Source organism: Peromyscus leucopus, chromosome 22 (assembly GCF_004664715.2).
Source record: "Peromyscus leucopus breed LL Stock chromosome 22, UCI_PerLeu_2.1, whole genome shotgun sequence".
NCBI lineage: Eukaryota > Metazoa > Chordata > Mammalia > Rodentia > Cricetidae > Peromyscus > Peromyscus leucopus.
In genome coordinates this window covers 35325861-35348279 of record NC_051081.1, presented here as the reverse complement: position 1 = coordinate 35348279, position 22419 = coordinate 35325861, and the positions used below count along the sequence as shown (strand labels likewise).

The 22419-nt window shown below is 51.4% G+C and overlaps 1 protein-coding gene across 1 annotated transcript in view; it reads left to right on the top strand.

Moving 5' to 3' along the window:
• Otof (otoferlin) overlaps positions 1 to 22419 on the top strand; it is a 106941-nt gene that overhangs the window by 34976 nt on the left and 49546 nt on the right. Inside the window, exons 3-5 of the mRNA XM_037198077.1 lie at positions 3898 to 3986; positions 10486 to 10585; positions 12172 to 12350. Coding sequence (XP_037053972.1) covers positions 3898 to 3986; positions 10486 to 10585; positions 12172 to 12350 — 368 coding nt within the window. The remainder of the gene's footprint in view (positions 1 to 3897; positions 3987 to 10485; positions 10586 to 12171; positions 12351 to 22419) is intronic.

Below are 22419 nucleotides of genomic sequence, written 5' to 3'. Positions count from 1 at the left end.
CAGGCAGCTGTTGGGGAATCTGTCTCGCTGCTGCTGCTGCTGGCATGAGACTGTGAGACTAGGAAGCCCAATGTGGCTCCATTTCTGTGTTTAGAACCTTTTTAAAGCCTTTTCAGGTCTATGTGGATCAATGACCAATGGTGGGCACCAAATGTAGATGGAAGTTTTTGTCTCACCTGGTCTCGCAACTGTTCAGTCCCAAAAAACACATAGAGGTTTATATTAACTATAAACTGCTTGGCCTATTGCTCAGGCTTATAACTAACTAGCTCTTATGCTTAAATTAACCCATAACTCTTGTCTATGTTAGCCATGTGGCTTGGTACCTCTTCTCAGTCCAACATTCTCATCTTACTTTTTCTGCATCTGGCTGGCGACTCATCCCTCCTTCCTCTTCCCAGAATTCTCCTACTCTGGTCACCCTGCCTACACTTCCCCTGCCCTGGCTACTGGCCAATCAGCGTTTTATTAAACCAACAGAAGTAACAAATCTTTATAATGTATAAGAGCATTATCCCACAGCAAGGGGGCTCAAAAAGTTTCCAGAAATCAGGCTAATGGGCAACAAGGAGTGAGAACCAGTGAGGAAGAGAGACAAAGACAGAGAAATAGAGAGGCAGAAGCAGAGAAAGACAAAGGAAAGCAGACAGGTGGAGAGCCAGAAACAAGGACAGGCAAAAATAGAGAGAGGGACAGACAGACAGACAGACAGACAAGACAGGCAGAGACAGAGACGTGGCCCTTTATGTCCTGTCGGCTCTGGTGACCCGCTGAACTACACCCCAGCGGAGGACAAGCAGAAGCCAGCGGTTTCTCTCTGTGGTTCCCTCATCTCAGCTCATCACCCCCTCCATCATCTAAAATCCTTCCTCTCCGAGGGGGCCACTTCCAGGGTGGCCACCTGTTTCTCCCGCTCCTTCTCACTTATCAGTGCCAGGAGCCACCACAGTCCACCCATGGAACCAGTACCCTTCCTTCTGCATCCCAGGAAACCTAGGCTCAGTGGGCCCTCTGTACTTGGTCCACAGCTCATGAGCTGGGCCTTGTGGAACGTCTTTCTTTCCCTGTGGTCTCATCTAAGCAACTTCATTAAGAAAACTACACACTCCACGGAGCTGAGCTGGGCTGAGCTGCCGCAGGCATCAGGGAGCAGGAGCCAAAGCTGTGGGCTGCCAGGAGCCCCACCAACCTCTGGACCTTCCCACTCTCATGCTCACATCAGGGCTTCTGTCTAAGTCAGAGTTACAATCCCTGTTATAAAACACCATGAGGCAGGAGCTGTTGCAGAGGCCATGGAGGGTGCCGCTTATTGGCTTACTCCTTGTGGCTTGCTCAACCTGCTTTCTTATAGAACCCAGGACCACCAGCCCAGGGATAGCACCACCCACCATAGACCGGGCCCACCCCCATCAATCACTGATTGAGAAAATGACTTACAGGCCTGCCTACAGCCCCATCTTCTGGAGGCGTTTTTGTTGTTGTTGTTGTTGTTTTATTATTGATTTTTGTTTGTTTGTTTTGTTTTGTTGTATTTATTTTACAATACTACTCAGTTCTACATAATAGCCACAGATTCCCTTGTTCTCTCCCTTCCTGCCCCCCTCCCCTTCCCCCCATTCCCACCTCCTCCAGATCAAGGTCTCCCCCGAGGACTGGGATCGACCTGATAGACTCAGTCCAGGCAGGTCCAGTCCCCTCCTCCCAGATTGAGCCAAGCGTCCCTGCATAAGTCCCAGGTTTCAAACAGCTAACTCATGCAACGAGCCCAGGACCTGGAGGCGTTTTAATTGAAGTTCCCTCTTCTCAGATGACTCTAGCTTGTGTCAAGTTGACACAAAACTAGCCAGCACAATTTCCCTGGGACCTGGCTAATCCTAAAAAGAGATGACATGAAGCAGGGTAACACTGAGCAGGATAGCCCTGTAAGCCTCAGTCCTTAAAGTCCTCAGTCTGGGAGAAGGAATTCCAACTGTGGAATGGGAGGCTTGCAGGCCCAGCTCTCAGAAGCCTCCATCCTGCGGGGTCCACTCAGCCATCAGCAGAACTCTGCCTCACCCCACTGCTCAGAGCTGTGGCTCCCCTATCCATGAAACAGAGCAGACATCAGCTTCCTGGGATGTTGGAAAGAATAAATGAATTAATATACATATAGACTTCAGCCTCCTGCAAAATGTAAAGCTTTCTGCAAACAGCAAAAAAAAATTATTACTATCACTGTTATTATTTATTCCTGAACTGCCCACTGGTCTGAAGTGGGTGGGGAACACAGAGGACATTTAAAGCTAAAGTCACTACTTTCTATCTAGTTTGTCAGAATCCACGGTTATCACGTCTCAACAGCTCTGAGCAGCCCTTGAAGCCTGCTGGTCACTTTACTAACCCTAAGTCCAGTCTCACTGGAGGTGTAGCTCAGTAGATAGGTGCTCACCTAGCATGCATGACAGTGGGTTCAATCCCCAGCCCCAAATAAAACAGATGGGATGGCGCACGCCTACAGCCCAGCACTCGGAAGGTGGACGCAGGAGGATGTTCAAGTCGAGGCCAGCCGAGGATGCAAAGCAAACACCAAGCCCAGAAGGCTATAGACTCCAGACAGCACCTGGTTCAGTCTGCCCTTTTCCTCTGTCTCGATTGTGTCCATCTTTTCTGATGAGTTCTGACCTGTTCCGGGTGCCATCGGCAGGTGGTGTCTACAAACATGGGCTGCCTCGCAGACACTGTACAGTGGGATCTAGGAGGGACCTGAGTGGCCTGTGTCATGGAATACACCTTGAGCCCTGGCTCTAACTCATCCTTTCTCCTGTTACTGAGGGGGTCAGCCCTTTGGAGGGTGTCCTCTTGTTGGCTTTGCCCAGCTTGGCCCACAAAGGATAAACTCCAGATCTACCAACAGAGACATGCCAGATCTCTCCCTGCTCAGAGGGCAGTGTCTCTGGGGATCAGGGAGCAGAACTCACTGTCAGGCATGTGTACCTAGGAACTTGCACATTCTTGAAGGTGGTGGCTACAAGCATTTTCTCTAGGGAGTACCACAAATGTTATACACAGGATGGAATTCTGTCTTCTTTATTTCCTCCCCAGTTGCCTTCATTGTCCCAAAAGTGAAGAGAGCTAGGTGAGAACAGGATGACAGGGCCTGGGGTGGGGTTGGGGGGATCCTGGCTCCGTCCATAATTGGCTTTCCCTTTGGATGACTCCTTTTATGAGCTGCATTAAGTCCTATGTGGGTTGCCACTTTTAAGGCACTAAAAAAAAAAAAAAAAAAAAAAAAAAAACACTGAATTTCTAATCCATCCTTATTATTGATGTAGGGACGTCTCCAGGGGTGTGACTGGAACAGTAAGGGTGGGCACAGACTATACATAGGTCTAACCCTCATAACATGAAAGATCTTCAGAATGAGGCCCTATTGCACATACTACCACACCACGGGAGAATGGCCAGCCTGGACTGGTCCAAACGACTTAGGAGAGAGCTAGGAAGTCGGGACTCCGATCAGCTCATGCTGAACCCAGCTCCCATCCCACCGGCTGGGTTTGCCCTGGAGTCCACCCACGCCCTGGCTGCACCACTGTTCTCAGCTCTTGCAGGGAGGCAGTGGATGCAGCATGCAGTTGAGGGTCAGAAGTCCTTCTTAGACCTGGGGTCCCCCTCCCACTTACCCTGTGACCTTGGCAGCCTGCCAGACCTCTCTGAGCGCCATCTTTGAAAAAGGAGTGGGTAACAATACCCGCCATATGAGGCAGCTATGGTAACCGAGTGGGAGTGTGGATGCTTTGTCCCCGGGGAGTCTGGACCATGTGAGGGGGTCACTCTGGCTGCTAGGAGGCCCCATCTCATTACTCGTCACCTCCCTGCTATTTGCACCCAAGGTCACAGCTGTCCCTCTCTCCCCAGACATTCCGGTGGCCAGTGGCCAGCAGTATTGACAGAAATGAAATGTTGGAGATTCAGATTTTCAACTACAGCAAAGTCTTCAGCAACAAGTAAGTAAGGGATGTGCTGGGGCCCGGCCTGATTCTTGGACTCCTCCAGGCTTACAAGACAGCCCTGCTCTTTGAACCCATCCTTAAAGGCCCAAGGGCTGCCTATCTTGCTCCTTTGTGGGATCCTCAAAGTACCCTGGCTATTGTCAACCATTGTCAACCAAGGGCAGCTCACTCTCCTATCCAGCCCTCAATCTCCTGCCCCTTTAAAGCCGCATGCCCCTCTCTTCAATCTCCTCCTCACTCATACTGGAGGATGCAGCCCATCAGAGAGGCTAAAAGCCGAATAGCTGTTACATCCTGCAGCCTTGAGGGTGGAGCTATCTACCAGAGGCTGTTCAGCACTGTGGCGTAGGAGGCAAATATGATCTCAGACCCTTGGGCAGTGATTCAAGATGTGGCCCTGAGTGGGATAAGTAACCCCTCTGAGGTCACCGTCCTTATGTGTGAGAAAGATAAGAACTTGTCTCAAAACAGCTGTGGGAATGAAGTGAGACAGATCTGTTCATTCATTCACGCGACAAACATTTATGAAGTGCAAACTGTATGTCGTGAACTAAACTAGATACTAAAGAGAGAGGTGTCTGCCCTCGTGGAGCTTCCGTTCTGTAAATGAAATGCATCTTCCACATGAACATTATCCTACAAGCTGATCAATCGAAGTAGCCCCCTTCCTGTTCTGTGGGTGACACACAGGTTTTGGAAGGTGCTAGAATGGTGGCTAAAGACAAGTAAGCTGAGACACTCTGGTGTAAAACATCCATTGCTCTTGTGTGACCTACAGGAGATCACGGCTGAACTGCCAGGTGTCCAAACAGGTGTGGCAGTGCTGGTCCAGTGAAGGCTCTAAGTGTCTAGGCAGTGAGAAGGAGGTGTAGACAAGGAAAGCTAACCTAATCCTGGGTCCCATTAGAAGGAATGTAATCTCGAAAAGGTGGCCAAGGAGTCCACGCTCCTGGTATCAGTTGTAAAGAAGGTTAATAGGCAACACCTGTGGTTGTCTGGGGTGAGGACTCCAATGCTCTCCTTATGGCAAGTAGATGCAAGCTTCAAGAGGAAGCCCTAGGGTCATTTAGCTACACACCAACCTCTCTATTCATCCAATAACCCATTTTTTCATTCATCCATTCATCCTATCCCATTCATGCATCCTACCTATTTATGAATCCTGCCTATCCATTCATCTCATTCATCCATTCAACCCATCCATCCATTCACCCATTTATCCACTCATCCATTCACCTACCCACCTACTCCTCCACTGTGTGAGTCATGACGGTTGCTAAAATGGGGGATCAAGGCACAGTCCCTGTCCTCAAGAAGTTGTCTGTCATGTGAAGAGGAGAGACACATGAGGAACAGGCTGCATTATTAGGAGAGCAAACAGCTGGAAGAGCCGGTACTCTCCAACATCTGTGCTATCTCAGGAAGTAGTGAGTGCCTACCACTGCAAGAAGTGAGCTGAACAGATCCCTTGTAGAGGGGGTTTCTGGCCTGCTGGCAGGATCATGGAAAATACGTTTAGTGCACAGAGGCCTTCCCTCTGTCTCCAGGGCAACCACATCACTCAGTCAACTTCCTCTAGTACCACAATAAAAACGTTTGGAAAAGCATCCCACTAGAGACCCCCAAAGATAAAACATGACCATATCTGATGTGAGATACCCCTATGATTAATAAGACTGGGAGAAGCAGGAACAAGAGAAGGGCCCAATGCAGACCGGGTGAATATGGAGGAGAGACAGAATCAGAATCCAGGGAGCGTACCAAATAACTCTACCCAGAGCCTGTCTACAGATGTCAGAGCCCCCAGGAGCCTTGGAGCTCAGCAGTAACACCTTTACCGTGCAGAACGGGAACCCGAGGCTCAGAGGCACATGGAGGTCATATGAGAAGACTCTGGAAGAGCTAGGATAGGACGTATGTCTTCTACCTCCTCTTCTAAACCTCTGTCACTCCCAGCAGCCAGAGCATATTATGTGATGGAGGAAACTGAGGGAGAGGTTGCTGAATCGTTTACAGCGGAGGGTTCCAGAGCAGACATGGGAATACAGAGAGTTCCCATCAGGACTCCTGCCACAGACAAATCAAAGGATTTAGACATTTTAGGGAGCAATGGATAACCACACAGTGAATCTACCAAACATTAATGCTCATTTCAGGTGTTCTTAAATGCCAAGAAGAGGGGAGACAAGAAAATGTGACCCCCTCACCTAACTGTGCCCTCCTTCTCCCCACCAAAGAGAAGGCAGGAAAGTCACATGGTGCCCAGGCCTAGCGAAGGAGGACTTAGAGACTGTCCAGGCCACTGTTGACCAAGACCTAGGATGGAAAAAGAGACAAGGGCCATCCCAATGCAGGCCAACTTGGGAGAAAGGTACCTGGAGTTTAGTGAGGCTCCGGGCTTCCCACCTTAGAGTTAGGGCCACAGAAGAGGCCGACCTGGTTCTACCCAGCGGTGTTAGGGGCTGCCAGGAAGTAGAGATATGGTGGAAAGGAGGAAACCGCCTGGCCAGGGACCATAAGGTCTGTAAGTGTGCTTGGCCGTTCAGAACCAGGGTTTCCTCCAAGAAACCTGGGGCTTCCATGAAAATAGGACACTAGGATGAGATGTTATGCATCCCACATAGCCTCTTTAAGCAGGACTTTAAGGGGCAACGGCTCCTTCCACCAAGGATGCCAGAGGTCCTGAATAATTCAGAAACCAGGAGTACAGTGGAAGCCGGACTGAGCCCAGGGCATTTGACACCAGCTCCCAGGGGAAGGTGATAAATTATTGACAGGATTCTGGTGCCCGATTGCCGCTCTGTTGTGGTCAGTCTGTGGACCCATCTGCACCTGCTGCCACCTCCCCACTGTCTACCTACCTGAGAGTCCTGGATTCTCCCAGGCTCCTCTGTGGGTCCCTCTTTCTAATGGGTGAGCTGCTCAGGCTGCATAAAGGATGTGGAGTCAGCCTGGGAAACTGAGGCCCAGAGTGTAGGTTCAGAACATTCTTTACAGTCCATTTCAAAAGTTATTATTTCTGTGTTTTATTTATGTTATTATTTATTTGAGGAAAGGGGAGCTGTTAGTTACATACACACCACCACCACCACCACCACCACCACCACCACCACCACCCTTCTCTGGGTGTGTGGCAAGTTCTCTGAGATTGCAAGCTCCTAGTGTCCTAGCCCCACCTCACTCCAGTCACTAACAGGCCCTGGTTCTAGGCAGAACTTGAAGGATCGGGAACAACCTGGATCTGTTCCCAGAGCCCAGCTTACAGAGAGGACCAGCCCTGGCTGAACCCTCCAAAGGCAGGCCACAGCAGGGAGAAGAGCCAGTGAGGCAGAGGGCTACAGCATGGTGGAGCTGTACCTTTCCAACGGCATCCGGGGAACTGGGTGGCATCGATGCCTTTGGGAGAAGGAAAAAAATCCCAAGACTTACAGAGGTTGCAGAACTAGACAGAATCACGCAGCTGCCGGGTGCTGGAATCCCCCTGAGGGACTGCTAGGTGAAGTTACATCTGTCTGACTCCAGGGCCGAACTCGTCCACGGTCTAGACCTCCTCCCTTAGGGAAGGACAGTTTGCGTGTCCACAGAGCTTGGCCCAGGAAGTAAGGAAATGGTGAGGGGGTTGCCAGAAGGTCGGTTTGCTACGTGTTGCCAGCAGGCATGAATGGGCTAGCGGTGGCAACAGATTACAGTACTGATGTCACTGGCACCCTTGTGTCCGGAAGAGGCTTGACAACCTGGCAGAGAGGTCATTTCGGGGATTCGTGCGGGCCAAGCTCTCCTCGCAAGCCTAGGGTCTCAGACTGTAATGCACAAGAAATCCAGAAGACATCAGAGGCTCTCTGAACAGCTGTGGGGGGGAATATGGCTCCCTCCTGCCCCCTGGGGGGCATTTTGTCACATTGCAGCACCCAGGTAGATTCTACCAAGGGACCTTCCTTGACTATTCTTGGGCATCTAAGATTGCGAACAAATGTGCCCAAGTCCCAGCACTCAGCAGTTGCCTGGTGGGGCTTAGTGGGGGGTGACAGTGATTTGAAGAGCCTGACAGAAAGGCTCGGAGTAGGGCAGAGATGCTGTTTGCCCCAAACAGTAGCAACAGCATCCCTCGGATGCTTGGAAGTGCACATGTCCAGGGCCCTCCCTCCCACCACCGCCAGCCAGCAGGTGCTCTAGGACCTGCTGATCCTCTAGGGACTACACCATTAGAGTATTGAGACTGGGTGTTCTGTGAGCGTTTGCACTGTGGATTTCGGTAAGTGCTACACGTTGGCAGTGACCGTGGGTCTGTGAGGAGTCAGGGGTTCCAAGACTGTGCCACTGATTTAGAACCGAAACAGTCGAGGCCTTCACAAAGCCAGGGTACTATTTCTTGTCCACTGCTGACCGCGGTGATGTCTCCAAGCTCAGTGCCCTGCCCCTTCTCTTTATAAAGGGAGAACTGAAACTCCCCAGCAATGGCTTGGCATCTCCGGGGTCCCAGCCCAGCACTCGGGCCCTCCGTGTGCCTCCTCCGCAGGCTGAGGAGAAGCCGAGATGGAGCGAGGCTCTTCTACCGAGCTTCTCTGGGAAGAATCTAAAAGCCCAGTTCAGCCTTAGCGTGGTGGACAGTTTGCCCTCCAAGAGATGGGAAACTCACCGAGGCTCTGAGCTTAGGAGGCAAACGGGTCATATCATATTCATCCCTCTTATGGCTGAATCCACCATTTGCTCCACACAGCTGGGGGGACTGTGTGTGTCTGAGTACATACATACATTCCGCTGGTTGTGGTGGCGCATGCTGGTAGGATTTGCTGAAGGAGGCAGAGGCAGGAGGATCACGAGTTCGAGGCCAGCCTGGGCTACACATTCATACCACGTGTATATGTGCACATGGGTATACAAATGTATGCCCCCCCCGCTGTGTGTGTGTGTGTGTGTGTGTGAGAGAGAGAGAGAGAGAGAGAGAGAGAGAGAGAGAGAGAGAGAGAGAGAGAGAGAGAGATGAGCTCTAGGGACTCACCTATCTCCACTCTCTTCATTGCTGGAATTAGAGACTAGCACCACAGCTCCTGACTGTTTCTTTAAAAGACAGACACTGGGGATCCAAACTCAAGGCCCTCATGTTTGAGAGACAAACATTCCACTCACTGAACCCATCTCCCTAGCCCCAGAATTAAAAAAAAAAATCCATAGCCCTTAGTATATTATAGGCAGCCAACCTATGTCAGAATTCATTTGATAACTCATCTCACTCATATCTGTCATTCATTGGTTATGTCCCTGTCCCCTTTCCTGCCCACCTCCCTCCTCTGCAAATTCCCAGCAGCCCGTGTCCCCCAGATCCCTTCCGGGCTTCACATACTGTGTGTGCCTTGATGCCCTTTTTTTCACTTCTGTAGAAACGGCATGTGTTTCTCCGTGGGTCCAGGTCAGTACCGCGTGAGGGCATCTTCCTGACGCCATCTTCCTGACACCCTGTTCCCCACCCCCACCCCCGCCGCCCCCCTCCCAGCAACAGCCTTCCAGCTTCAGGGTGAGATGGGATCCAGCTCAGCATCTATCAGACACCCACTGCTGCTCATTCATAAATGCAATAGACCGCGGGGGGGGGGGGACTCTGGTGTACAGGACACACCAAATGGAGGCTAGGCATAGAACGTGCGGACTGCCCTGTGAGGCTCCACAAGCGAGGACGGGAACATAAGGCGGAGGGAGTGTGTGTTCGGGATGCGCGTGACACTCGTGAAGCTGAAATCATTAGCTTAGCTTAGGAGAAAACCAAGACCGAGAAAGCGCAGCTGAGTTTCCCAGGGCAGAGAGCACCCGAGCGTCAGAGCTGACTTTCCGAGGCCGAGACTGTGCCTCTCACCCGATTCTGTATGCTTGTCCCTCCTGTGCAGCCAATGCAAGGGGATTCTGAGGGCACAGGAGCCCCTGCCCACCAGGAGCTTTCCAGTTGCAAATGTGGGATGGATGGAGGACTGCTGTTGATCGGAGTAGAGGCCTCTACCCCAGTCAGGAAGTGGAGGGAAGGGGTGCTTATGTAGCTGCGAGGCTGGGCTGTAGTTCAGAGGCTGTTGCTCCCTTAACTAGCATGACCTAGGGTTCAGTCTACACACACACACATGCACACGCACACGCACGCACTGCCATCATCATCAGGAGTCTCGGTGCCTCCCTACCACCTTCCATTATGGGTTCTGGAAGCTTCCATACTGCAGGGGACCAGCTGCAATCCCAATGCTAAATTCCCTGTCTCTATCTGTGGACATCATTTAGAGTTCTTTCTTCTCCCAAGTTTTCCAGGGGGAGCGGACCACATATATCCAACCATCCACACTTGTAAGGGGTCAGGGACCCTCACAGACATGCTGTCCTGGCCAGGCCAGCCATGGTTTCCCGGCTACTCCAGTCCCAGCCCGGGGTCCTCACAATTGCCCGTGTCTCCTTGCCAGCCAGACACTGACATCAGCCTTGCTCCTCATTCTGGTAACGTCCTCTCTGTAATTCACAGACTAGTCGGGACCTTCCGCATGGTGCTGCAGAAGGTGGTGGAGGAGAACCGTGTCGAAGTGACTGATACGCTGATTGATGACAATAATGCTATCATCAAGGTAGGTATGCCAAGGAGTCCTTGGAGTCTCCCATTACCCAGGCACCTGAGGGCCTGCTGCATATCTAGACCACAGAAGATAGTCTAGAGCATTCTTTCTCAACCTTCTTCATGCTGCGACCCTTTAATACAGTTCCTCATGCTGTGGTGACCTCCGACTATAAAATTTTGTTGCTACTTCATAACTGTAATTTTGCTAGTTATGAATCATAATGCAAATATCTGTGTTTTCCGATGGTCTTAGTTAGGCAAGTCCTGTGAGTCATTCAACACCCCCCAAAGGGATCACAACCCACAGGATGAGAACCACTGGTCTAGAGAATGCTCCATGATTGACAAGGCAGGCAGCAGGAGGACATCAGGGAGACGCTGCCTGAGCCGTTTGGTAGGAAGGCTGGTGCTGGAGTCCCGGTATGCAGTATGGCTGGGTCTATCCCATGTGGATACCCAGTCTTTCCCACAGTGGTAGTACTAGGTAAGGTAAGGAGGATGCCATCTCCTCCCCACTGATATGTTTTTTCCATTGGATCCAGCTCAGGAATGAATTCAGGGTGCCTCTTATCATCCAATGGCTGGATTGAGCCTTGCTAACTCTTTCAAGGCAGTAGCCTCCATTGTACATGATGTGGCTCCTCCCTGGCCAGTGGTCCAGCGAGGATCAGGATCTCATTTTTCTGCTCAAGTGGGCATGCATGAACTAGTCTTACCCAGTCCACCCTTCAATGTCCGTCCCAACAAAAGGAGATGGGAGAGCCCTTGATGCCCAGCCCCCAGGCTCTGCTCTGTCTCCCAACGCTCCTCCGGAGCCACTCACAGGCAGCTGGCATGGGGGTAAGGAGCCTGACCCTTGGGTATGACTCTTGCTTAGGCCTATATAACATCTGCAAAGTGCACAAAGGCATGTTGGCCTCACTGGATTGCTCTAAGGGGTCAAAGTGCATGTAAAGAAAGAAAGTGCTTAGACTGCTGGATGGTGTATAAATAGCTTTAATCTCCCACCTCAGTTTTACTCCACGCCAATCAGGGCTGTACCTTCCAGACATGGTCCCTCCCCCCAGGTTCTGTGTAGCATCTGGACCCAGAGGTGGCACTCCACTTCCTCCAGAAGAAAAGCCCAAGGCAACTCCCCCAGACCCCCTTCTCTAGCTGGCAGGGGCGGAGTCAGAGGAATTGGAAGAAATGCTGACTGTACCAGGCTGAGGGACACCCGGGACGGGGTCTTCTCTGAGAAGACAGGCACAACTGGTTTCATCACTTTGCCAAGGGGCCCCCCTTGTGCCTGTACACACGTTCAGAGGATGAGGAAGTGACCTATATGGGGGGAGACACCGAATGGTTCTATACTGAGGAGCCAAAGCTCTCACACCCAGGCTTAGGCCTAGAGATCAAGGACAGCCACTTGACTTGGGACACCTGGGAAGAGGAGGGCCAAGGACAAGAGGACCTCGTGTATCAGTCTTACTCATCCTTTTTTTCCCCATCTACAAACTGAAGTCTTCATAGGGAGGGAGTGTGCCTCCCGGCTGCCCCAGGTACCAGGGGACCGCTACTGTCAACCCAGCTGCTCACTCTCCCTCTCCCCTTCAGACCAGCCTAAGCATGGAGGTCCGGTATCAGGCCGCAGATGGCTCCGTGGGCTCCTGGGATGATGGAGACTTCCTGGGAGATGAATCTCTTCAGGAGGAGAAGGACAGCCAGGAGACGGATGGACTGCTACCTGGCTCCCGGCCCAGCACCAGAACACCCGGCGAGAAGAGTTTTCGCAGGTAAGAGGAGGACCCCTCTGGCTGCTCCCTGTCCCCAAAAGGCCTGGGAAGCGGGCACCAGGAGCTGGCGCTCTGGAAGGTGGTGCTCTGGAAGGCCCTCCAGGCCTGGCTGGGCTCAGAGTGTGAGGCTGAGTTGCTATAGAAATATTTAAGGGCTGGGAAGATGTCCACACCATCTCTCACCCAGCTCCCCACCCAAGGGCATGCGGGAGGCTCTAGTCAGAATGAGAGGCCAGGCCTGCTTCGGCCGGAGGGAAGCAAAGGTCTGAGAGACTGAGTTCTAACATAAGGGGAAGGTTGGAGCTCCTGCCTTTATCAGAGAAGTGGGAAAAGGAGACACGGGAGGCCTTGGCTTCTCTGGTCTGAGACCCAACAGTGCCAACCAGACTGAGAGGCAGCCTGACCCCTTCTTTGGCCCAGTGAAAAGATCACTAAGAGAGAGGCCTTCTGTTGCCAGAGTGAGGCTAACAGTCCTGGTCAGGATCTGGCCCACCCTCTGTTGAGAAAAAAAAAATTGTCTAAAGCAAGAAATCCACGGGAGTCTGCTTAAGGAGTATTAGGGAATTTATTAGGATAAATTGAGGAAATACACTCATGAATACAGAACCGAGTAGACAGCTGACATCGTTCTCTGATCTGACCAGGAGTGAATCCACCTGGCAGTTCGATCACACCAGGAGGCAGGAAACAGGGAGAAGGGGCCTCATGAGCCCTCTCCTTTGCCTTTTAAGATGTCAGAGACAACAGCAAGAAGTATCGTCTCCTTCGGGCCCTCTAGCCCAAGGTCATGGGCGGAGCAAATGCCACTCCATTTGTCCAGGCTTTTCTGCGTCTCAGATTCATGTCTCACAAATGCCCTGCCACTTACAAATGACAGAGGGCTTTGGCCAGGCCTCACCTCCCCACACGTAGTACTTTTACCAGACAGAAAAGGCAATTACGTTACTCAAATCTCAAAGGGGGAAAAATTGAAGCTAGCAAAATATCCCTAGACACCTAGGATGCTGAGAGCAGCATGTAAGATGCTTGAGACCTGTGCCTAGAGGTCTGGGGTGTGTTTTGAGAACAAGGGTCCCCCACGTCCCTGCAAGCTTCTCCCCCCACTTTCCTTCCCAGGTGAGGTACATTCAGCCTGTGACGGAAACCACACAGGCTCCCAGTTAGTGAAATGGAATTGAAGGGCTTCTGTCCGACCACCTCCTATTACCAGCTCACCTCCCAAACACGAGTTTAAATAAACACCCAGGACTGCATGCATGCTTCAGGCCAGCCACATCCCCCGCCACACAAATAGCAGGTCCTTTAGCACAAAAAAGCCCAAGCCTGAGTGCCAGCAAGTCCCGTAACTTCTCTCACCCTATCTACACGTCTGTGAAATGGGAGCCATAGCCACAAGCCCTGTCCCAACCACCATCCTGACGATCCACAGGGATATCAGAGGTTATCAATGAAGAGCCATGTATTACACGTAGAAGGGCTGAATGCAAGTTCTTTACCCTGGACAGTGCCAAATGTCAGGAACAGGTTTAGACATGTAAGAGGAAAATCAGAGACTGGATAGTGCATAAGAGACCTGACTCAATGGCCACCACCTGTCACTGTCAGCCAGTACAAAGAGCTGTGTAGAGCTGGTTCAGGGGGAGTTCTGAGAAGCAGGGCCACCCACCGTAGAGAAGGGGATGGTGATCTGCGTCAGGAGAGCTAGCTCCATCAGGTTGACCCCGACTGCCCTCATCAGCTGGGTGACTCTGATCCTTCCTTCTCTGGGTCAGCAACCTTCTCTGGGCCAGCAACAAATAAATGAGTTCAGAAAGTAGACACACTGACCCCCCCACTCCTTTCAGACCTCCAGCGGGGCTCAGAAGACTCAGGGGCAGCCATGAACAGTTCCCCTCAGGAGTCCTTGGTGGCTAAGGGGCCGCCTGCCCCAAAGAGGCAGCCGAGGATGGACAGCATGATGTGGCTCCGATAAAACAAGATGCGAAGGGTACTTCTCAGACCCCCAGAGTCCTGGCCCAGGAAGGTGGCGCTAAGAGGACCACCCGAAGCCTCACTGCCCAGCATCCTGGGGTTCTCTCCTCTCCCCACCTCCCTGGACCCTTTCCCAGGCCAGAAGAAGATGTGGGAGGAAGGGTTTCATCTTAGGGACTGGGAATTAGGCAAGCACAACAGCGGCACCAGAGCCCCTAGCTTTCAGTGGGTGCCACCACCCTGGATGAAGGAGCGTGTGAGGGCACACTGTTTCCCCAGCTACCACCTGGAGCCGCCAGCCTAGGCGTGACATCACCTTTGAAATGGATGTTACCAACTTCCCCTCCCCTCTGGACCTAGCCTTGGGGCCGGCAGGACTCCCTCTATTCATGTCTTAATCTCACCTGGGCCCTGATCCATCACATGCCGTCTGAGTTTCCCCGCCCACCAGGTTCTCAGCCAGCGTTGTCTCTCCAGACTCCATGCTACCTTGACTCCAACTGTGTCTCCTCTAAGCACTACCTGACCTGCTCCGGGCTTTGTTCCAATCTGGTTCTCGTCCCACCAGTGCTGCCCACTGGAGGTTCAGCTATCCTGAGCAAGAACAGAAATACCCACCCCACGCCACACACACACACACACACACACACACACACACACACACACACACACACACCGATGTCCCTGCTGTGAGAAAGGAATGAATTACTAACTTCATGAGCATTTCCACTCTCAAGAACATAGAATCAATATTCCAAACTCTGTCTCAGGACAGAGGGGGGGGGGTGTTTGAAAACATGTATTTGTACACACACACACACACACACACACACACACACACACACTTGCATACATTTGCATGCACACACATTCTCTGCATGGTACCAAGGAGTTCCATGCCACCAGACATCAACCTCTGCTGCTGAACTGTCTCTAGGAATCACGTCTTACCAAGGAGCATTGGCTTCAGTTGTGTGGCTATACAATACAGCCTTCCGCTTTCCCCCAAGATCTTCTGTACTCTGAGGCCATCTCATCTTCTCTACGTCTCCTAGCCTCACCAGCTTCTACACACCCCACCTTCTGCTCCCCAGGCCCCTCTGGTGTCCCTGGGGATGTCTAGGTAATTACCGTGTCATTCCTTTAGGGGTAGTTTGTGATGGACATCCTTCTTCTTGTCCCGCCTACGGGCATCCTTCCACTCCAGTGGAAATCTGTAGACCCAGGAAGCTGCTTCCTGTGGCTGGAGCAGAGAGGAGCTGGCCAGGTGGGCACCAGAGTAGGGGCTCTGAGGAGGGGCATGTGTGCACTAGGGGTGTGCAGAAGTGTGTGCCTGGTGCAGTACACACTGCCTCATCCTCAGATGCTACTTCGTTGGTTCTCATGGGCCCCAAAGAGCTAGGCAACCCTTCCCTGCCTCCCTTCACCAGGCTGGGATTCAGTGCTACCATGGCTACCAAGGAGCTGGAGGGCCAGTCAGCCATGCTGAGATTTAGGAGTGAAGTGATCCTTATCTGTCCTATCCAGACACTCTACGTGAGGTTAGGGCTCCTACCCTCAGCCCAAGGCTGAGTAACCAAGTGAGGCCTGGTGCCTAGATCTCCGCAGGCCTTTGTGGTCCCAGGAGGGCACTGTTCTCATCTGTGGATGCTTTTTTCAGTTCAGGGAGCGGTGGGGACGCAGCTAAGGACGAGGAATTGTTCAATGAGGCTGAAAGCACCCACAGAAGAGAATGCTAAGAAGTGGGACTTATGCAACCGGCAGGAAGAACCAAAAGTACCGTGTGGGCGCTAGGAGGAAACCCAGACTTATCGGGAGCTTCCCGGGGAGGTTCTAGGGCAATGCAGGCAGGTGAGGTCACTGCTTGCTGGCTGAGTGACAGAGGGCAGCCTGAGCCTTTACAACTTCCCATAAGAAGCAGGTGACGGTGAAGATGACCCCTGTCATGGGATGACAGCTACATCCCATGGGCGCCTGCTGAAGGGCTAAGCTCTGGCTTTGCCGCGATTATTTCTAAGGATGGGTGCAGCAGCAGCAGTGGATGTAGTAAAATCATGATGGGGTTCTTTCTTCACATAAACAGCCTTTTCCTCCCTTTATGTCCACTCACAGAGTGCGGGCCTGTGATAGCCTTGAGGTCTGGAGTACAAAAGGAAGGGAGAAAGCAGAAGTCTCCCTATATCCTAGTAGATAGGACACCTCTTGACTTCAGAACAAAGCTTGGGGGAGAGAGGGAGAGAGAGAGAGAGAGAGAACATCCCAGTTCCCAGTTACCGTTCAGTACCAGTTCCACACACCTGTTGACCCTTGACCAACCCCAGGCCACACACCTCTCTTTTGTAGTCCATAGCAGTGATTGACATATTGCTCAGGGTCACAGAATGAAAACAGAAAGAAAATCCTTCCCTCATAACCTGGATTGTCCAGTGAGGTGGGGGGGAAAAAGGTAACTCTCCTAAGACAAATGTGAGGATGAAAACCAGAAATCTTGAATGGAGTCGTAGTTCCCAAATAGCCCACAGGAACTCTTGCTCCATGGAAGCAGGCCCTTGTAGCCCTTGGGGGTTCCTAACAATGGCCCTAAGATCAACTGAGCTGGCCTGGAGCAGGGCAAAAAAAAAGAGTCTCCCCATCTCTTTCCCTTTCTGCTCAGTGGTCCTGCCTGATCTGGGCAACCAGAAACCTGGCAATCGTGGGTCTCTTTGAATTATAGACTAAGTACTTGCCTAACACAAAAGCTAGCCAGCTGAATCTGGACTTCAGCTGTGAGTGTGTATGGAGGCTTCCAGGCCTGAGTATCAGGGTACGGCCTCACCTGGGCAAGGTCTGAGCCAGGAGGGTGTGTGAGAAGGGGGGGGGTGGATCATAATGCTTATTCTCTTCCTTCTCTTCATTCTCATTCACTCAGCACTGGAGAGGTTTTGAGGGAACATTCCAGTTTCTGGAAACCTCTCTAAAAGAAGACGGGAACATGTCTCTCCTGCCCCGAGCCCTTTAGTGGTGACTAGGTCACGGCACATTCCCCCACCCCACCCCCATCTTTCCTCTCAGTGGCCCGACGCCCCATCTTGTAGCCATATGGCCCTCCTCTCAAACAGGCTCTGCCCACTGTGTCCCTGGGCACACCACCCCACAGCATGGCCACTACACAGTCCTCGGAGGGGACCAAGGGAGGAAGGGAGGGAGGCAGAGATGTTGGGGACCCTCCCACTCCGGAATCACCAGACCTCCCTCCTGGGATAGAGGAGATCGGCCGAGCCTGGGGCCATGGCACTCCTCTACCGACGACTGACGGGGGTCCGTGGGATAGGGAAACCCCTGGGGAGGAAGACAGGGGGTCAGCAGGGCCAGGGGCAAAGGCTGTGAGCATCTCTGGTCCACACCCTCTCATTGGAATCCCCTTGTCTCCTCATGTCTCGCCCCGGCTCAGCAAAGGCAGAGAGAAGACCAAGAGAGGCAGAGATGATGAGTACAAGTAGGTGTCCCAGGCCAGGGCCAAACCAGTGGTGCTGGCACTCTGCCATGGGGCTGCAGGGGGGAGGGACGGGCCCAGAGGACCTAGGAGGGGCTGTCCTGGTGGAGCAACAGGGGACGTGCAGGGTGAGGGAGGTCTTTCCACCAGACTACCGGGGAGAGAACGGGAGAAGGTGGTCAGAGCCAGGGAAGTGGCCGGACCTTTGCTTTCCACTCTGGGTTCCTGGAGGTGACGCTCCCTCCTTTGAGTGTCTTGTTCCTCCTCTACTTCACTGACCAGCTCTCTGTACCTATAGATCAGGCCCTTAAGCATCCCGACGAGGGAGGATATAGCTAAAGTGTGGGGAACATGGGGAGCCGCCCTCCAGTCTAGGCAGGACTGGGCAGTTGAACAGACAGCCTTGGAGGTCCCAGGAAGACAATCTCTGGGCACCATGTGGTTGCAGGGTGTGGCCAAAAGCACAAAAATCACAGAGAGCCAAAGAGAGATTGCCACTCTCTATGGCCCTCACAATCACAGGCATTCCACAGCAGGAAGGCATAGGGCTGTCTGATGGGCTGACCACAAGGGCCTACAAAGATCGGCAGCCTAAGGCGACAGGCTCCTAGGTTCCCCAAAGCCACAATGTCACCTGGAAACTCAAGTTGTCACAGAAATTACAGTAGTTCAGGTCTCCAGGGCAATACAAGGAGCCTCTGACCTTTGTGTATAGCGGCAAGTGTCAGTTCCAGAGAACAAGACAGAGCTGGGCACAAACAAGAAATCTAACTTCCTACCCAGAGTTCACAGTGGCCCCAGGAAGTTGGGAGCCCCTGATTGTACTCGAAGCCAGTTAGTTCTTCAAATGCGCTGGTGAATCTGCAAACCCAGAGATGCAGTCTTTGTTCCCACATATACAAACTGAACTCGAGACACCAAGAGATTTGCTCAAAACTGTGGTCCCAGTCAATATTTTAAACATCAGTTTGCAGTTGTGTCTACAGCAGTCTGAGCTGCAACTCATGGATGTGTCTGCTTATGTAAAGATCCTGGGGAACTTGGAGCCTCGTCCACTCTGCTGCCCAAGTCATACTGAGTTCTAGTCATGCTTGTAATAACCGCACGAATAATAACCGTAACGCCAGGGCAACATTCGCAGCATGCTGTAGGGGGAGAGGGTGCCACACAGAGAGATGGAGAGCTTCTGAGAAGGGTGCAGTGTGTGTGAGAGAGAGAGAGCCAGGGATCCGAATCCTCGTGTGGGTAAGAGGTGATGGGGGCGTTGAGCTGGGAACCTTTCTTAGTGAGAAGGCTCGTGGCTCTAGGTTTCTCTGTGGCCACTGAAATGTTCCTCTGTGGCTTCCCTAGGAGGCATAAGCCACCTACATTCTCTCCCTCGGGCGCTCTTTCTGAGATCACCAGGCCCCAGACCCCCTCCACCCTCCACTGGGGTAGCCAGGCCTCACAATGCAGACACAGGGCAGATCCCTAGGACACGCTGCCTCCTTGCCCTCCTCTGTCTTGTTTCCCGCTGTCCCATTACCGGATGAAATTAAATAAGCTCGGATGCAGTATTATTTTAATGTGTACCGGAATGGGGAATGGAATCTCTAGGATGCGATTAAGCAAATTGAAACTCTTTAGCCCGAGAAAAGAACGCTGTGAGAAGAACTTGCGGATTCTGACAACCGGGCTGCCAAGACGGCTGGTTTATCCTTGTGCTGGAGGGAGATCAGAGGAAACAGATGTAAGCTGTGAGAGGAAATGGAAGGTTTGACCCGGGAAAGAAGGAACGTGCTCTCCAGGAGCATGTGGGACTGGGGCATAGCTGCCATGGGAAGATGGGAAATCTACTCTGGAGATACTGTTTGCTGGGACTTTGCAACAGAATTGGCAACCAGAAAGAAAGGAGGAGCCAGATTCCAGGCGTTTCTAGAGTCAGGAGGAACAGTCGAGGGTCTGACATTCCCTCTGGATCGGTCTGGGCCAGGCATGTAACTTAGTAGTAGTGTCCTTGCCCAGCCCGTGTGAGGTCTGGGATTGATTCTCCAGCTCTAAAAATAAATAAGTAAATAAATAAATTAAGGACTGGAGAAATAGATAGCTCAAGGGTTAAGAGCACTGGCTGCTCTTCCAGAGGGCCTAGGTTCAATTCCCAGCACCCACATGGCAGCTCACAACTATTGCAACTCGAGTTCGCAGGGATCCAACACCCTCTCTTTGGCTCTCTGTGATTTTTGTGCTTTTGGCCACACCCTGCAACCACATGCAGCCAAAACACCAATGCTCATAAAATAATTTTAAAAGAATAAATAATAAATTAATAAATTCACACATACATACACACACAAAAATTTAAGTCAGCCTGTCTTCACCCATACAGGAAGCTATTCAAAACAAACTGAAATTCAACCCAGTTGAAAACACTTTTAAAATTATAAAATTACAGGTTGGGGATTTAACTCAGTGGTAGAGTGCTTGCCTAGCTAGCACAAGGCCATGAGCGGGGGGGGGGGGGGGGGGGACACGGACACGACACGACACACCACACCTCTTAATAGTGCCACTCCCTTGGGCCTGGAGAGATGGCTCAGAAGTTAAGAACACTGGCTGTTCTTCCAGAGGTCCTGAGTTCAATTTCCAGCACCCACAGGGTGGCTCACAACCATCTGTAATGAGATCTGGTGCCCTCTTCTGGCCTGCAGGGATACATGCAAGCAGAACACTGTATACATAATAAATAAGTAAATCTTTAAAAAAAAAATTATAAAATTACCTGTCACTGTGGGGACAGGTAGCATCTGAAGCAGGAAGATTAGGAGTTCAAGGCCAGCTTGATATTGAGTTAGAGGCTGTGCAAGCAAGGACTGATGAGAAAATCTGGCCATACAAACAATGCAAAGAAACAGTATAGACCCTGCCTCTCATGGATACATGGATAGTTCATGTATCCTGACTACCTGAGACATGAGTGGATGAACCTTGACATTTCCAGCTGAAGGTACTTGTGGAGTAGAAGCCCTGGATGGACGGTAAGAGCTACAGTCTGTAGTTCATTTGTAGTCACACCCTTCTAAGTCACAGCTTCCAGAATAATCCATAGAGCAAACCAATGAAGCACTCAGGCCACTCGATTTCCCTCACTGAATGTCCCCAGGTCATAATGAATATATAGCTTCCACCCTTGGGTCCTGTGTACATGGCAAAGTCACAGTTGCAGACTTCTGAGTTGAGCCACAGAACAAGGTGAGGGAATTGCTAGATACATGAAGGAAGGGGTTATAATGAACCTGCCGATTTAAAAATCTTCTCTCTAGAGAACTGTCAGTCTAGATATATCATTCTGACCATGGTGAACCCAGCCACTGATTCTCTATCCTCACCTCCCCAATTGTCAAGCTTTTCTGTCTGTTTGTATTTTTGTGTATGCAGGGTTTTGTTGATGTTTTTGTTTCATTACATTTATTTGTTTGTTTGTTTATGTGTGCATGTGCCCCTGTCACGGCGTGCATATGGAAGTCAGAGGACAGTCTGTGGTCCTCAGTTCTCCCCCTCCACTGTGTGGGTCCGAGGGATTGAACTCGGGTCATCAGGCTTGGTGGCAAGCTCTCTTACCCACTGTGCCAGCTCACCAGCCCCCCCCCCTTTTTTTTTTTTTTGCGCTATTGTTTGTTCATTTTTTTGTTAATAGGTTTCACTCAGCCCAGGCGATTGCAGGCGTGGATATGGCCCAGGTGCCAGGGTCATTTGTAGAATGAGGTGTCATTTAGGAAGAGTCCCTTGGAAAAGGCGCTCATTCTCTTATTTCTCAAGCACACTGTGCCCATGAGTACAGACTCACTTGGTTGAGGGTTTCTCCTCACAGAGCTGACTACCGGCTTGCTTCAGGGCCGGCTTCTCACTCCATCCCACCTTCTATGGTTGCAGAACCCCATTAGAAGAGATGCAGAATTTTAATTTCTAAAAGAGAAACTTGAATCACAAGTTAAAAATCTGTCTCCAGTGTAAGTTGATAATTTTTAAAGTGCCCTAATGAACCTAACTTTATTTTATTATTATTGTTGTTGTTGTTTGTTTTTTTGTTTTTTGAGACAGGGTTTCTCTGTAGCTTTGGAGCCTGTTGTGGAACTCGCTCTGTAGACCAGGCTGGCCTTGAACTCACAAAGATCCACCTGCCTCTGCCTTCTGAGTGCTGGGATTAAAGGTGTTCGCCACCACCACCCGGACTAACTTTATTTTTTAAATTGTCCTTCTTTGCCCTTTGCCTGGAGAAGTCATGCGCTGCTTTCCTTACCGGCACAGTAGAAAGGGCCTTTTCTATAGTGATTTCCTGATGTGTCAAGTGGGGAATCACAAAGTACAGTAGTAGTAGCAATGACCACACTGTAGACCAACTAAAAATCAGTGTAGAAGGTACCAGAGGTGTGGAGCCTGGACCGAGAACTGTGGGGATGGTGCCCATCGTTGCGCACATCTGAGCTTTCCATCAGGAAACAAACACACCATTTTGAGACATCCCCAGGCACGTGGTGCTGCCAGTGAGCCTGCTTGCTTCAGTGGTCACATGATGCAGTCTTAGGAGGGAGGTCTTCTCCTTTGAATTTTTTTCGGGGTAAAGTAGAGGTGGTTGGGTTTAAGTATGGT